The sequence below is a fragment of the Balaenoptera acutorostrata genome, chromosome 3, assembly GCF_949987535.1.
Source record: "Balaenoptera acutorostrata chromosome 3, mBalAcu1.1, whole genome shotgun sequence".
NCBI classification, from domain to species: Eukaryota; Metazoa; Chordata; class Mammalia; order Artiodactyla; family Balaenopteridae; genus Balaenoptera; species Balaenoptera acutorostrata.
In genome coordinates this window covers 33,673,069-33,690,530 of record NC_080066.1, presented here as the reverse complement: position 1 = coordinate 33,690,530, position 17,462 = coordinate 33,673,069, and the positions used below count along the sequence as shown (strand labels likewise).

Below are 17,462 nucleotides of genomic sequence, written 5' to 3'. Positions count from 1 at the left end.
GGTCCTGTGGGAACACATGCTGAGATTTCTCCCGGCTCAGGTGAGTAGGGAAGGCTTGGTTTGACTGGGCCTTGAAGTTGGAGAAGGTTCGGCGACATACGGATGAAAGAGGAAAGCCATTGCCGTTGGAGACAGCAGGAAGAACAAATTCCTGGAGCAAGGAGAGCACCCCACAGAGTCAGGGCAGGGGGCAGGACTGGGGTGAGGTGAGGGCGAGTCAGAGCACGAAGACCCTTCGAGGAGTTTGGGCTCCTCTTCATAGACAACAGGAAGCCCTTGGAGGATCCCGATCTGGGGAGCGGAATGAGCGATGGGTATTCAAGTGAGATTCACAGAGGGTGAGGGAAGATGGTCTGAGCACACACCTGTCCACACAGGTGTGCAGAAGGGATGAGGGGCAAATCAGTGCAGGAGGCCATGTTGCACTCAGACATTCTGTCTTATGTGGGCCCATTTATAATTGTCACCTCCCCCTGGCTTCGGCCCCCCCTACTCTTTCCTCCTCCATCTCCTTTGTGGCCTCTATAACCTTAGTCAAAACCCCACCCCACAAGCCGCATTTGGCGACACCTCTCATCTTCCCTCCCTGCCTGTCAGCTCCCTTGGTCCACAGCTGGTTGTTCTCTCCAGGGCCCAGTTTCAGCCTTCTTCCCAAAGACAACAGGAGAACTGGGGGAAGTCCCACCTGCTTATCTTGCTCCTAGGACTTCCTGGAAATTCATCTCCTCCGATAGGAACCAAGCTCCCACCGGGAGCCCTGTCGCACTGGGTTACTGGCTTTTCGTGACAGGGAGGGGACTTGCCTCCACTGTGTTTTCTGATTATCGAGGCTTGGCTCCACCAGACCAAGGGAGATGACGGGGCGGGGGGGGGCACCCAGGTGGCTTCTATTTTCCCCCCTCCCTTTTGTGTTACGATGGTGTTCCCACTGAAGACCATTGCTCTCTGCAGAGAATTTGCCCCGGCCGGAGACTCGGAAAAGGGAAGCAGTCATGATAAGCTCAGAGGAGCTAAAGAGTAAACCACGGTGGGAGTTCCCCTGGGCCACCTCCTCCGAAGCAGCCAAAAGCCCAGAAAGTTTCCGCCCAAGGTCTGCCTTTGGGGAAAAGAGAAGTTGACCTCGGCAGCCTCTCCCTGAGGTCATGCACGCAGGACCCTTAGTCCTTGAGCCAGTCATCAGCCAGGGTGCCTTCAGGCTTCTTCCCTCATATTCCCCATCAAAACTTAACCTTTGTCAGTCATTGCTTTCTGCTTCCTGGTCAGAGCAGGAGGTGGACTCATGGCATGATGAGATCTCTGCGATCAGGAGGGAGGTTAAATGAGGTCTTCTCCAGGCAATCGTGCCTCAACCCACTTAGAAGACTTCTGGCTTCCGAGGATCTAATCCAGAGGATTCTCAGCCCTGCAGTAACCTGATGGTTGTAGAGGTGGGCAGGATCACCCCAAGATTAGAATTGCCTCTCTGATTTTCCAGTCCAAAGGATTGTATGAGGATGATATTGGTTATGTTGTACACGAACATGATTGTGTCTATAAGTGACTTTGCGTGTGAGTTGCACATTGTGGCAATTTTAAAACATGTCTGCAAATTCTTGACACTCTTCCTATCAATAAAAGTGTCTGTTTTTCCTTTCCTTGAATTTGAGCAGGCATGTAATGGCTTCTACCACTAGAATATGATAGAAATGATACTCTGTGAGTTCTAAACTGGGTTATAAGAGACCACTCGGCTCCTACATTTGTCACCAGAATGCTTGCTCTTAGGATCTTCATCCACCATGTGAGAAGTATGACCAATTTGAGATTGCCACACTGGAGAGACCACACAGAGAGATCCTGAGACTACGCGAAGAGAGATGCCCGGCCGACCCCAGCTGTTCTAGCCGCAGCTGTTGAGACATTCCAGCTAAACCCCAGACATCGTGGAGCAGAGAGCAGTCATCCATCCTGAGCCCTGCCTACGTTTCACATTCATGAGCAAAATAGATGATTATTGTTTGAAGCCACTAAGTGTTGGGAGCCGATTTGTTAGAAAGCAATAGACAACATATGTGTATGGATGTGGCAATTTATGTAAACACCATGGCTAGACACGAGGTTGTAGTTCACATATATGTTTGTGATAATAACTGCAACATTGCAGCCCCCAGTACTTTACAACTGGAAGAAGTTGTTAATTAGTTATTAGGAGGCTTCATACTCTTCTTATTCTTAGTTTCATGACAAACACTAGTAATTCCCTCAGCCCTAGCCAAGATGCCATGCTTCTTCAGTAGAAACTTCTGGCAAAATGAGTGCAGTATGGAGAACACTTTCGTCAGGCCGTAGGTGCTTACTAGGTGTGCACAGATTTGGGAAATCATATTCTACCGTCAACCCCCCTCCCCCATCCATCTGCACGCCTCAGTCCACAGTAGATCAGTGTCGTACATGTGCACTTCCAGACTCTCAGAAGTCTGGCTCCATGACCTTAGGATGGGTTCCAGGAAGGATCCCCGTATTTGAAGCTATACCTCTGCAACTTCCTCGAATTATTCCCTCTGCAGTTCCTTTGATGCAATTCCCTATAATGTGGCATAGTTTCTTCTAGATTAAAAATCCTTTAGGGGCAGAAAGTTTTCTCTGGCATTTAACACAAACCCTGGTACTCAGTAGCAGCTTAGTGTGTGTTTATGGAATAATTAAGTACACATATGGTAGAGACATGGTTGGACGTAAAGTCATGGTTGGACCTAGAGACTGTCATACAGAGTGAATTAAGTCAGAAAGAGAAAAACAAGTATTGTATAATATCACTTATATGTGGAATCTAGAGAAATGGTACAGATGAACCAGTTTGCAAGGCAGAAATAGAGGCACAGATGTAGAGAACAAGCGTATGGACACCAAGGGGGGAAAGGGAGGGGGTGCGGTGAATTGGGAGATTGGGACTGACATAGATACAATAATATGTATAAAATAGATAACTAATGAGAACCTGCTGTATAGCACAGGGAACTCTACTTCACTTTGCTGTACAGTAGAAACTAACACAACATTGTACAACTATACCTCAATAAAAAAAAAAAAGTACACATATGGTTTCCAGACCCCACCCATTCTGGCTGACTCCCTCAGACTGTACTCAGTTGAACCCCTGATTTCATACAAAGCTCCTCATGGGGACAGAGCTGCTCAGGAGATAGGGAACCATGTGCTGGTCCTTAATGGCCTAGATACAGGGCCCTGGTGAACGCAGACTCAGGTGACAGTGGCATTGAGAAAGGATTCGTCCCTTTGTCCCCCGCCTGGTTACTGGTCAGCTGCTTGTCTCTGTCCCACACTTTGCTCCACCGCAACACACCCCCACTCCAGTCTCTCTGCACTTTATATACAAATAATTCTTTTCAGAAAAGACTTTGTCTTTCTTCCACCTATCCTTGAAAAGTGAGTATTTGGAAATGCTCCAAAATAAACTAAAGCAGGCTACAATACTTAAGAATTTTTTAAATAATTCCTTTTCAGATCCAGAAGATCAGGAATATAGAGCCTTAAACGTAGTTGGCCCCAGTTGTGACATCAGTGCGTTTCATTTGTTCAACAAAGATCAACTACCTGGCTTCCCTGGGTCCAGGCTTCAACACTGGCAAGAGAGAGAAAAAAGGTAGACCCTGACCTTGGAAGGCTTAATTGCCACTCTTAAACCACATGCTTATACTATTTTTCCAGAAATGCTCATCACCATGGGAATGTAATGGTGGGAGAAAATACATTTTCCCATCCCTGTGGTGGTTCTTACGGTTCTTGGAGCAGAGAAAGCCGCCTGCACTTGGCTTCCTGCTCTTGTGAGCCAACAGGCATCGTCTAGGAGGGGAGGGGGCGACTTCCCCAGGGGAGATCCTGGAGAAGTGGCTTGACCACGTGTCTGTACGCTCTCTTGTTCTATACAGGTCCCGTGTCAGTTTAGAACTCCATGGAGAAAATGCCAAGAGAGGATTAGATGTGTGAGAGATTTAGTGGGGGGAAATGCCTGTGCGAGGGGGGGCGGGGAATGGGGAGGGAGGTGGAAGAGGCTGGGAGAGATATCAGACCACAGCGCAGGGCTGACCTGGCAGAAGAAGAGCCAGGAGGAAGGAAGATTGGGCAAGAAGAGCCTCAGGCCGGAGTGCAGTCTAAGCAAGGCTTCACAAAGCTGATGGCAAGTCACTGAATCAAAGTCACCTTTCAAAGGAGGCTGACCTACAGGAATCGCTCTTACTATTCCTGCCTTGCCCAGTCATTGACTGGGGACAGCCTGTGGGTAGCACGGCCTCAGTGCAGAGTTGGGTAGGCAGTAGATTCAGGGCCCAGCACCTGGGGCCCTTAGTCAATTACATTCTCGTGGTACGAGGTCTGAGAGGTGCGTTTTCATGGCCCACAAGTTCCTATGAACCAGCACCCTAAGCACCATCTCTCTTCCTTCTCTGGAGATAATTCAGAACTACAAGTTAAATGGATTTTTTTTTCCTGTTTGCAGCTCTTCAGAGACACTGATGCAAAGAATCAAAGTTACTCCATAAGTGGATAGAAAAAAAAAAAAGTGAATTCCATTTCTCAAGGGACCCTGCATTATCTCCTCTTTCTCCCACCCACTACTCCTGCCTACTAGCGAGACTGGCTCCTCAGTCGACAGCAAGATGCAGCCAGCAGACAGGGATATGGTTCCCTAACTGCCTTAATTGCCAGGTACTCTGGTGAAGAGACTTGAAATCCGCCCCCAAACCCCCAGTGCTCTTCTTAGCCAGTAATTTCACCACGTCTGCCAGCTGTTTCCCAGAATTGGTGCCAAAGCTAAATGGCAGATTTGCATTTCACTTGAAACTGTGCACTTAGGAAGTTATGCATTTACCGGGAAGCCCGATTTCTCATTAGTCCGTAAAAGAATGATGGGGAACCAGGGCTGATTAGGCCCCCACATTGCGCCAGGTGTGGTTGTAGGTGCTACAGGGGTCATCTGTTTCATACCTCACCCCTCTGAGGTCAGTGTGTATGGTCGCATTTTACAAACCCAGGGCACATAGTAAGGGAGCAGGGATTTGGGGAGGACCGAGGCTGGGTCCTCTGACTCCAAGTCTAGTGTTCTTTCTGGCTCCTAATTTCTATCCATACATTGGACAATTTGGCTGACTTAAGAGGAATTAGAGGGGACTTCCCTGGTGGTCCAGTGGGTAAGACTCCGAGCTCCCAATGCAGGGAGCCCAGGTTCGATCCCTGGTCCGGGAACTAGATCCCGCTTGCATTCCGCCAACTAAGACTTCGCATGCCACAACTAAAGATCCCACGAGCCTTAGCTAAGAAGTCCGTATGACACATCTAAGACCCAGTGCAGCCTAAATAAATAAATAAATAAATAATTTTTTTTTTTTTAAAGAGGAATTAGAGGTATTGGCTTATAGCAGGATTTTGTCTTCTATCAGAAATTCTTGGGTTGTGAAGATTAACGTATTTGAATTACTGTGAGTAAAATGCTGTTAAGAGAGCTTGGAACACCGTGATCACACCTTTAGTGGCTGTGACCACAGCTGCCATGAGGACGATGATCCACCTGAAAGTCTAGCTCAGGAAATCTATCCTAGGAAAATTCCTTTGGCTTAAGGAGTCCTTTCTAATCAACCTCTTCTATAATCCTGGCGCTCAGGAGTAAAATATCAAGCTACTAATTTCCTAGTGTGACTTTTTAGAGGATCTCTTACATTTAGGGCAGCCATAGATACTAGACTGTTTTGACAGGAGACTGGACTTAGGAAATGAATAACAGAAGGGAAAGGGATGGAGAAGCTTGAACCCCTTTAGTTTTTTAAAATAAATTTATTTATTTATTTTTGGCTGCGTTGGGTCTTCATTGCTGCATGGGGGCTTTCTCTAGTTGTGGTGAGTGGGGTCTACTCTTTGTTGCGGTTCACAGGCTCTAGGCGTGTGGGCTTCAGTAGTTGCAGCACGCGGGCTCAGCAGTTGTGGCTCGCGGGCTCTAGAGTGCAGGCTCAGCAGTTGTGGCGCACGGGCTTTGTTGCTCTGTGGCATGTGGGATCTTCCCGGACCAGGGATCGAACCCGTGTCCCCTGCATTGGCAGGCGGATTCTTAACTACTGCGCCACCAGGGAAGTCCCCTGCTTTAGTTTTATCTAGCAGTATCTTGTGTTGCAGTCTTTAGATTTGTATGGGTTTAACGCCTAACCCATTGCTTAATGCTCTTGGGGAACATATTTTTCTTATTTTTTTATTTTATTATTTTACTTATTTATTTATTTTTGGCTGTGTTGGGTCTTTGTTGCTGCATGTGGGCTTTCTCTAGTTGCGGTATGCAGGCTTCTCATTGCAGTGGCTTCTCTTGTTGCAGAGCACGGGCTGTAGGCATGTGGGCTTCAGCAGTTGTGGCTCGCGGGCTCTGGAGTGCAGGCTCAGTAGTTGTGGCACACAGGCTTAGTTGCTCCGCGGCATGTGGGATCTTCCCAGACCAGGGCTCGAACCCATGTCCCCTGCATTGGCAGGCAGATTCTTAACCACTGCGCCACCAGGGAAGCCCCTAAAATGACCCATTTTAAAGTGAACAATTTAGTGATGTTTAGTATCTTCACAATGGTGTGCAGCCACCACCTCTATGTGGTTCCAAAACATTTTCATCACAAAATAAAAGCCTGTACCTACTAAGCAGTTACTCACCGCTCCTCTTAGCCTCCGGCAATCACCAAGTTGCTTTCTGTCTCTGGATTTACTTATTCTGGATATTTCACATAAATGGAATCATACAGTATGTGACCTCTTACGTTTGGCTTCTTTCACTTGGCATCATGATTTTGAGGTTCATCCATGCTGTAACATGTATCCGCACTTCCTTTCTATGGTGGAATAATCTTCCACAATTTGTTTATTGCATCATCTGCAGATGGACATTTGGGTTGTTTCCACCTTTTGGCTATTGTAAGTGATGCTGCTGTGAACACTCGTGTGTAAGGATTTGTGTGAGTCCCTGTTTTCAGTTCTTTTGGGCATATACTTATAAGTGGAATTGCTGGGTCATAAGGTAATTCTATATTTACCTTTTTTTTTTTTTTTTCTTTTTGGCCGCGCTGCACAGCATGTGGGATCTTAGTTCCCTGGCCAGGGGTGGAACCCGTGCCCCCAGCAGTGGAAGCAGAATCTTAACCACTCGACTGCCAGGGAAGTCCCTATAGTATTTAACTTCTTGAGGAACTGCTAAACTTTTCACAGGGGTTGCACTCTTTTACAATCCTGCTAGCAGTGTATGAGGGTTCTAATTTCTCCACATCCTTGAATTTAAAACTTTAAAAACTGCATTAATCACTTACAGGATGAGGAAGTGGCCTCTCTTTGAAACATTTTCCTCTTTCACATGTTAAACTTTCTCTTTCACACAGAGCCTATGCATGAAAGTGACAAGGAGGAAGGATACTATCAAGTAATGCAAACAGAAATTCCACCAGCCTCCAGATACCATGTGTCATATTACGCCAAGCTGCGTGAGTTTGTGCTTCAGATTGCCTCAGTCACTTCCAGGTGAACAAGCTCAAGACTTTGCTCTCAGGCAGGAAGAAGATGACCGACAGCGAGTTTGGCTATATTCACATGCTGGCCCAGGACTACCTGAAGTACGTCTTGCAGATACCACAGCCTGGATCTGGTCCAAGCAAAACATCCAGGGTGTTACAAGACGTTGCTTTCTCAGTCCAAAACGAAGTTGAAAAGAATTTGAAACCATTCTTGGACAATATTGATGTTGTGTCCATAGACACCGCCAGAACAATATTCAACCAAGTGATGGAAAGGGAATTTGAAGATGGCATCGTTAACTGGGGAAGGATTGTGACCATATTTGCATTTGAAGGTATTCTCATCAAGAAACTTCTAGGAGAGCGAATTGCCCCAGATGTGGACACTTACAAGGAGATTTCTTACTTTGTTGCAGAGTTCATAACCAAAAACACAGGAGAATGGATAAGGCAGAACGGAGGCTGGGTATGTGTGATGGAAATATTCTTCGTTGTTCTTTACTTTGAAATAGGAATTGACAGTTTCCTTGCTGATTAAAAAAAAAAAAACTACCTAAGGATTATATTTTCTTTGGGTAGTTTGTTCTAAAAGTTTTAAAATTTTAAAATAAAATTTCTGGCTCATTTCCAATGAATCTTAAAACTTTATAGTTGGAAAACTCTTGTGGTTTCAGTTTTTATTCCTAACCGTGTAAATTGCAGGAGTGAGTTTTGGGGATTAATAAAAGATGCACCTCCCTAATGCATCTTTAGAGTCAGGGTCTAGTCTGAGACTTAGCTCTTGTTAGCGTTGTCATGACAATGCAGAATTAGTACAGAAAGAGTTGGTATTAGATGCTGTTATATTTAGATATTATGTTACAAAAGACAGGTGTAAATTTTTGTAAGTTCATTGCTTACAAATTGATTTTTTTTTTCAGTTTTCTAATATGACAAATTCTGGCTGGTAAAGCTTAGTGATTAAAAAAAAATAATGTACTACACCACCAGCAAGAAACTATTCAAGAATTTCCAAATAAAAATTCACTTTATTATCAGTGTCTCAAAAAGCTAAGATCGTGCAGGGAGCCTATATTACAACTCATATTGATAAGGGGCCTTTCCCAGCTGGATGTATATGCTTTCCTTTATATCCCAATACACTGAATACTTACTTTTTGACAGCACTTATGTCCTCTCTTCAACACAAACCCTGGCCTCCCCTCTTCCCAGAGCTATCCACTGGTTATCAATTCTTTTACATGCAATACATGCCTGTTGAACATATCCATAGAAAATATACTCAGCACTTCTTTGTAAAAACAATTGTTATAAATTGTTAAATACTATGTAACAATACTAATGTAATACTAAATAATTTATAGTATTTAGAAATTATTTGTATAAATAGTACATGGTACTTATTCTGCTTTTATTTTTTTTTTCACCCAAGGGCATTTTAATAAGTATTTTATTTTTATTTTTAAAAATTTATTTATTTTTATTTATTTTTGCCTGTGTTAGGTCTTTGTTGCTGTGCGCAGGCTTTCTCTAGTTGCGGCGAGCGGGGGCTACTCTTCGTTGTGGTGTGCGGGCTTCTCATTGCGGTGGCTTCTCTTGTTGCAGAGCACGGGCTCTAGGCGCATGGGCTTCAGTAGTTGTGGCACATGGGTTCAGTAGTTGTGGCTCGCGGGCTCTAGAGCGCAGGCTCAGTAGTTGTGGTGCATGGGCTTAGTTGTTCCACGTTAATAAGTATTTTAAAGAGTACTACAGGGACTTCCCTGGCGGTCCAAGGGTTAATTAAGCCTCCGTGCTTCCACTGCAGGGGGCTCAGTCGCAGCATATCCAAAAAAACAAGAGTACTACATATATGCTGTTGTATGTAAATGCTGTTGAATGCTTGGTTATTTCTAGCTGATGGATATTTATTTATTTCCAGAGCTATCACAAACAATACTTCATTGAATATCTTTAATCATGTCTTCCCTTGTGTGTGTTTTTCTAGGATGGATATTGGGACATAGAATTGCTGGGTCATGGTGTAAACACTTTTTAAAATTTACAAGATTCTTGTCCTCCAAAGTGGTTCTACCACTTTGTCATGCTCCCGTCACAGCTTGTTCAAATATCCCACATTTCCTCCCATCCCGGCTGACTAACATTAGGTTATAGTAGTCTGTCATAGTTTCCCTATTCCGCTGTCTTAAAAATATATACCTAATTTATCTTGTTTTAATTCTTGTTTCCTTGATTACTAGTGAGGTTAAGCATCTTTTCATATTGAGCGTCTTTACATGTTTATTGACCATTTGTAATTCTTATTCAGAGAACTGCCTATTTATATCCTTTGCTGTTTTCCTATTATGTTGTCTTTTTCTCACTGATTTGTAGGAATTCTAGGAAAATTCTGGACACAAATTATTTTTATATATGTGGTAGATATCTTCTAATTTGTTGTCTTTTAAAACTATAGATGTCTTCGGTGCTTATGTTTTAAACGTTGATGAAATCTTTTACTTGATGTTTTTTGCATTTTTGTTGAGGTCTTCCTGCATAATGATAGGGCTTACTGCAGCCACTCCCCTTTCTCCATCACCTTTTCTTCCTGGAACTCAGCCTGACTTGGGGCTAGACAAAGCATGTGAGATATTTGGTCGTGTTTTTTTCTGGTTGCTGTGGAAAGCTATACTGAAGGATGGGTGGAAATTTCAGCTATTATGCTGTGTAGGTTTCAGGTGAAGGCAGAAGTTCATTAGCACAGAGGCCCACGTATGAGCATACTAGTTTGCAAGCTCCACATGAGTTTGCACTGTATTTGGAACACACAGAAAATGAATAAACGTTACTGAAAAATTTAACTTAACAATAAATTTTGTAAGCTCCTGGAACTCATAATTAGTGGAGGGTGTGGAATTGTCTCTGAGAAAGTCTAGAAGTGTGCTCATCTTTTGGGGGCGGTACAGGTGTAAGTGTGAGTGAGTATGGCAGGATATAAACACACATGTGCCCCCCACACACACATCAGCCTTCACCAAGTCCTTATGTAGCTTTTCAGCTCTTGACTTTTACACTTGAACAGCTTAGACAGAATAGAAATGCCCTTTAAGATGTCATTTCAAAGCAACCTCAATATTCCTTTCCTAGATCATAGGAGACACTGAATCTGTTCAAGACGGGCAGTGCTTTTTTGAATCAGTACAGACCAGCATGGCAAACCAGTATCTTCTTTGCACACTGATGTTGACAAATCTGCTCAAATGAATGAACCTACTCTTGAATGACTTACTTCCGGGGAAAGGGTACAATCCCATGCCTGTGCTAGTGGAGTCAGGTGGCCCATAGGAAGAGAGGAAGATGAGGAGGCATTTTACAACTTCATCAAGAAGGAAGCACCAACTTCTGACTTTCTACCGTCCTGGAAAACTCTCCAAAAAAATCACTGATTTCTTGTCCTATCCACAGTCATTTATATGTGCTTGTCATTGGCTCCAGATTAAAGATGCATGCCTATAATGAGAGATGAGAGGGGCATTTCACCTACAACTAGAGAGTACCCATATTTAATTAAATTTTAAGTGTGCCCAGAGATTTTATGAAAACTTTTGGATCAAGAATGTGGTATGTGAGGACAGCAGAGATAATAAGGGCACCAACTCTGAATCAGACGGACCTGAGTTCATTTCATGCTTACTACCTGTGTGACGTAAACAAGTTATTTAACTTCCCTAAACCTCATGTGTAAAATGGGAAGACTATTGCTGTCTATCTCCTAGGACTGGTGTAAGGATTAAATCAGTTCATATTATATATAAAGCACCCAGAACACAGTTTCTACAAATAACTCAATACAAGCTTAGGGCTATTGTTATTATTAGTAGTAATATTGCCTAACTTCCCTGAATAGATTTAATCTCCAGAAATTATATCAACTATAGTTAGATATTAGCCACCATCTAAAACAGATGCCCTAAAGGTAAAAAAAAATAAGACCAGTGTATCAAAAATGGGGTCATAATCTCCTAAATTTGATTACTTATGAGATTAAGTGAGTTACTTTCCTTCCTTTCTTCCTCCCCTTTTTCCTTCCCTCCCTCCCTCTTTCTCCCTTCTTTTCTTTCTCTCCTTCTTTTCTTTGCTGCTTCTCATCTCGCTTTCTATTCCTCTTCCACATTTACCGTTATTTCCTCCTGTCCCTCTGCCAATTTGACGTGCTGAAAACGAATAGCCTCTCATAGATCTCACAGGAGAGCTAGTGCTATTTGTTTTTGTCAGTCTTTGGCATTCATGAGGAAAGGCTGGTTCTTAAAAACCATTAGAATGTGCCTGAGATGAAACTCATCTCACCCCTTGGGATTGCCTTTCCTTTGCAGCTAGGTGGCTTTCTTACTTTTGCCCTCTTCAGTAAAGCATTCTCCTGTGCCTGTGCTGGTTGAGTGGAAAGGACACTCAGCCCTCAGCTCCACACGGGTGGAATCATGTCTACCTAATGCACCACTGAATACTGCATGCTTGGCCCAGGGCCTATGGTATAGAAGGTAGCCAACAAATATTTGTTGATGGAATGATTGAATGAACTAGCATAGAAACTGAGATTTGAACTCTGGTTTTCCCATTCAATAGAAGTGTGATCTTGAGTGAGTTTCAGAAGTAACTTGAAACTCAAATTCCTAATATAATAAATATAATAAATATTATATTATGTTATATGTAATATATAATGAAGACAGTAATACGTACCTTAGAAGGGAAGTTAAAAGATTAAAGGACATTTCTGTAAGAGTGCTTTGTAAACTGTCAAATATTAATACAACTATGAAGGTTACATGGGAAATTCCAGAAAGTTTAAATATGTAATTCTTAAAACTACTCTAATACCAAAAGAAAGCCCCTTTTGAAAGTAGGGATGTACAGTCAGAGTTGGTGCTTTCCAAGTGACCAGTATATTAAAGTCTGAGTCATAAGAGTTAGGCAAAGTAGGTTGTATTTTTTTATGATCGTCTTGCTTTAAATAATTAATGGTCTGGTGAGGGCAAATAAAAGGACATACACAGGCATGTAGACGACTGACTAAGTATTCAATCTGGCAAAGGCATTTCCAAAAGGCGTAAAGATCTAGCAGCGATGTAATACAATCTCAAGAATTCTTACATATCCTTTGACTAAACAGATTTGGGGGCCAGATTCGTCTTGTATTTCTTTTGAATTTTAACTTGAGATTTAAAAATCATTTAATGAAAACTAAGGTGAAACATAGTTCAAGTCTTCCTGTGGGTCCTTCAGGAAACCTAAGTTCAGCTCTCTAACCTTGGGAGTCACCCGTGACCCCTTTCCCTCATACCCTACGTCCAACTCATCAGCAAATTCTGTTGGGGGCACCTTTGAAATACTGCATATCCAGTGCCTCCAGGCGACTCTCCTCTCTCACTTGACTATGTCCAGAGCCTCCTACCAGTGTCCCTACTTCCATGCTTGCCCTGCGATGGTCTGTTCTCCACACAGCAGTCAGAGTGATTTTTTAAACAACTTGCCTCACTTATTCCATGTTAACATTTTCAGTGTCTACAGAATATCCCACCAGTTTTATGCATCATAATTTACTTAAGCAATTCCCAACTGTTAGACATTTGGGTTGGTTTCTGTTTTCCCTTCTTAGAAATAATGCTTCAATACTGAACATGAAGATGGTTTTCCCCCCACATTTTAGAAGATCGCCTCATGATCACTTTCTAACACTAGAATGATTGGTTCATATATGAGTATAATTACACTACTTATACATATTGGAATACATATTGCTTTCAGAAGGTTTGTATCAATGGGACAATGCCACAACTTTACCAGCATTGGGCGGAACCATTAGATATAATTTTGAGGGTTTAATAGGCTTAAGATAACAAGGTCAATTTAATAGGTCTAAAAAACAATAACATGTATTAAAATGTGAATTTATTTAACTGCTAGTAATGTGGAATTCTTTCCCATATACTTTTTTTTAAGACAATTCTATTTTTTTGTGTCTATTTTTTTATATAGCAGGTTCTTATTAGTTATCTATTTTATACATATTAGTGTATCTATGTCAATCCCAACCTCCCAATTCATCCCACCCCCTCTTCCCCCCATATACTTGTTAATGATTTATATTTCTCTTTTTAACAGCCTTTGCCTTTTTTAACTATTAAGGGCTTGATGATTTTTCTCTTACATTTGAACAAACTCTTTCATGGCAAATGTAAATAGTCTCCTGGTCTGTTGTTCTTCTTATTTTAGTTTCTTATCGTTTTAAAAAACTTTAATCTTCGTATTGCTGAATTTGTCAGTTTTTTCCTTTGTTCACGCTTTAATATTTATTCATTTATTTTGGCTGCACCCGGTCTTAGTTGTGGCATGCGGGTTTCTTAGTTGTGACATGCATGCAGGATCTAGTTCCCCGACCAGGGATCGAACCCGGGCCCCCTGCATTGGGAGCACGGAGTCTTACCACTGGACCACCAGGGAAGTCCCTCCTTTGTTCATGCTTTAGTTTAGAACTTTAATATATATAAGAGGATGACATATTAACTGCCTAATTGTAATAGATGGTGATCACTGTAACAATAATAAAAATCATTTTAGAGTGCCCCATTAATACAGGGTTTGTGAAAATTCTAGGAAGGCGAGCACTGAAGTGGATGCACACCTAGAATGTACGGGAAATGTGTGAGTGTGTAAGGGCAGGGGAAAGAGGAAGAAGAGAAGGGGCAGTCTGTCTCCTCTGTTAGCATGTGACAGCATGCATCTCCCAGCATGACTCCACACTTCACACAGAGGGTTAGTGGAAGCTGGCTTTCTTGCTCAGTCTTTTCAATGGAAAATTCCCCTGACTGGTGTTTGTCTGCGCTGCCAGTGATGCTCAAAAAGACAATTCCAAGGCACTACAGAGTTCTCTGTCAAAGAAATATGCTTGGTTTACGTTTTGATATTAGTCACACTAGACTGTGAACTACTTGAAGGCATTTGTAACCCCCAGAAATGGAACTTGCTGGAGGCAGAGCAAATGTTTACAAGATGAACATTTAAAAAAAATTATTTTAACTATTTTCTAATCTTCTTGGTGGTGGTTTGAAAATTTACGGAGTGAAAAGAATGGTGTCTGCATCCCAGTAGAGGTCCAAGCACTAAGAAGTCAGGTAACCTTATGTAACTTATTTTTTTCTGGACCTCAGTTTCCTCATTTGTCAAAATAAGAGAGGGCATTAGGCCGGGTGATCTCAGAGGTACTTTTCAGTGAGGATGCTCTATAAGAATAGATTATAAATTAATTACATACAGTGTCCAGTTTATACTCTTATTTGTTTTAAAAAAACATGTCTGATCAAAAAGAGAATGAATTGTAATGGAAACCACAACATTCTCACAGGCTCAGAGGCACTGATTTAATCTGGCTTTACTGTTGAGTCCTTATGACTCTCAGCACAATGGGGTTTACAAATATAAATGCATATTTCAATACCAGACATTTGAAAGAAAAAGAGGGAAAAAAAAGATAGGTTTTCTGTCCTCTAGAGCTATGCCATCCAATATAGCAGCCACTTGTCACCTGTGACTCTTGAACAGTTGCAGTGTGGCTGGTCTGAATTAAGAGATGCCCTAAGTACAAACACACATTGGGTTTTAAAGATTCAGTACAAAAAAAAGTAAAATATCTTGTTTCCATATTGATTACATATTGAAATCATAACACTTTATTTACTCATTCATTCATTCATTTATTTTTGGCTGTGAGGCAGGCATCCTAGTTCAGCAAGCAGGGATCGAACCCACGCCCCCTGCAGTGGACGTGCAGAGTCTTAACCACTAGACCACCAGGGAAGTCCCGAAATTATAACATTTTAGATGAACTAAATATATTTTAAAAATTAATTTTGCCTCTTTCTTTTTACTTTCAAAAATGTGGCTACTGGGAATTCCCTGGCGATCCAGTGGTTAGGACTCTTCGCTTTCACTGCAGAAGGTGTGGGTTCAATCCCTGGTTGGGGAACTAAGATCCCGCAAAAAAAAAAAAAAAAAAAAAAAATGTGGCTACTAAAAAAAATTACATAGGTAGCTCACACTATATTTTTATTGGACAGTGCTGCTCTAGAGCAGTCTGGAATGGGAGATAGAGAATGATAATAAGGATGAATAGAATAAAACTGGTGAAAGTACAGAGAAGATTGACTACCTGCATTTTTTAAATGAAAGTTTCTTTGCTTTTCATTCCAGCAAACTTAGTCTCCACTAATTTTTAAAATGTTAAATTTGTTCTCTCATAGGAAAATGGCTTTGTAAAGAAGTTTGAACCCAAATCTGGCTGGCTGACGTTTCTGGAAGTTACAGGAATGATCTGTGAAATATTATGTCTCCTGAAGCAGTACTATTGACCAAAAAGGACACTCCATATTGTGAAATCTGCCTAATTTTCTTGAATTGTACAAGAAGCACTTGCTAACACTTACTTCTACTTCTAAACAAAGAACTTTGATGATATAACTTGACATTCCAGAGTTATGGGAATTTTGTCCCCGTTTTAATGAATAAATTGTATGTATTTGTCTCTATACGTAATTTGTGTCCTGCCTGCGGGTCCAACAAAAGGGTAAAGCTCAATACAGGGTACAGAGATTGAATTAAGAGAATGATGACCAGGAAGGTGATGTCTTTGGCAGATTTTCTTAAGGGTGTGTCCATTACCCAAAAATCATTTTCGGTGTCGCCAGTCTAGACTGATGATGGGTGAGGTCTGCTTCTCATGTACCTCTGGGCTCCAAGCTTTCTGGAGTCCCCAGTGCCCCTAGATGCTTACGTAGGGTTTTCCACCAATGCCCTCTCTGCCACACTTTAGAGTTGCCATGTAAAGTTGATGAATATGGCAACCAGATATGGAGGAGACTCCGGGATAGTCTGAACAAAGACAGGTAAACGATTCAACATTGGGCCACTGTTAAACTCTCTATTTAAACATTTCACAAAGTAGAAAATTATGTCATTTATTAGCCCCTGTGTTCTGATTTTTTAGGTCAGCAAATCTGGTTGCAACATGGGAGCACAGTACCTTGTTCTCGACTTTCCCACTCTTCCTTTTCCTCCCTCAATACAATCTCTGCCCCACTGGGGCTTGCTTTTCCTTTCCTAGGAAGTTGTTGATTGATCCAATAAAGAAACCAAAGCCTTCCCTCCCCAGCACCCCCTTCAGGCTATGGGCATTTTCACAGGGGATTTCAGTTAATTCATGCTTTACCTCTCATAGGATTCTTAATGGTGGGGATTAGGACACTGGGGCAAGTCAGTAGGGAAATATTTTTGACAAAAGTAGCTTTGGTTACTTATCAAATGACATCTGAGAGGCAACTACCTAGGCCACCTGGGCTTGTGTCTGTAGGAGGCAGGGAGCATTTTCTTTTTCCCTCTTCAGCCAAGTGCCTCCACTCCCCCTACTGAACTGTGTTAAGTTTTAATTCATTTTTGCATTAATCAGAGCTAAGTGGTGGGAATGAATAGTCATGAACGGACATAAACAGGAAGCATGTGTAAGGGTACTGCTACCTGGAATACACTTGCACAAGAAACCACAAACCCTGGCTTTTACACTGCCATGATCTATTTAACAAAGTGACACTGGGATATCACTGACCATTTCTGGCTTGGTTGGTGACCTGGTCTTTCAAAGTGCAGCTCACTGTGTGTTCTGTTTAGCACTTTAAAGAAAAAAGCCTTTTATGAACCTCAACTCCTACCTCAAGCCAAACACAAAAATGAAAGTGAAAACAGATCACAGACCTAAATGTGAACTATAAAACTCCAAGAGGAAAACACATGAGAAAATCTTCACAACCTTGGAGTAGGCAAAGATTTCTTAGCTACAATACAAAAAACCTGAACCAGAAAAGAAAAAAAATGGTAATTTAGAAATCACCAAAATTTTAAAATTCTTTTAAA

At 42.0% G+C, this 17,462-nt stretch overlaps 1 protein-coding gene across 1 annotated transcript; it reads left to right on the top strand.

Annotated features, from left to right (window-relative positions):
• The first annotated feature begins 7,528 nt into the window (after nucleotides 1–7,528).
• BCL2A1 (BCL2 related protein A1) lies at nucleotides 7,529–16,045 on the top strand. Its single transcript, XM_007194226.3, has 2 exons — nucleotides 7,529–7,992; nucleotides 15,800–16,045. The coding sequence occupies exons 1-2, from the start codon at nucleotides 7,573–7,575 to the stop codon at nucleotides 15,905–15,907; spliced, it is 528 nt and encodes a 175-aa protein (XP_007194288.1). The 5' UTR covers nucleotides 7,529–7,572; the 3' UTR covers nucleotides 15,908–16,045.
• Nucleotides 16,046–17,462: the final 1,417 nt, after the last annotated feature.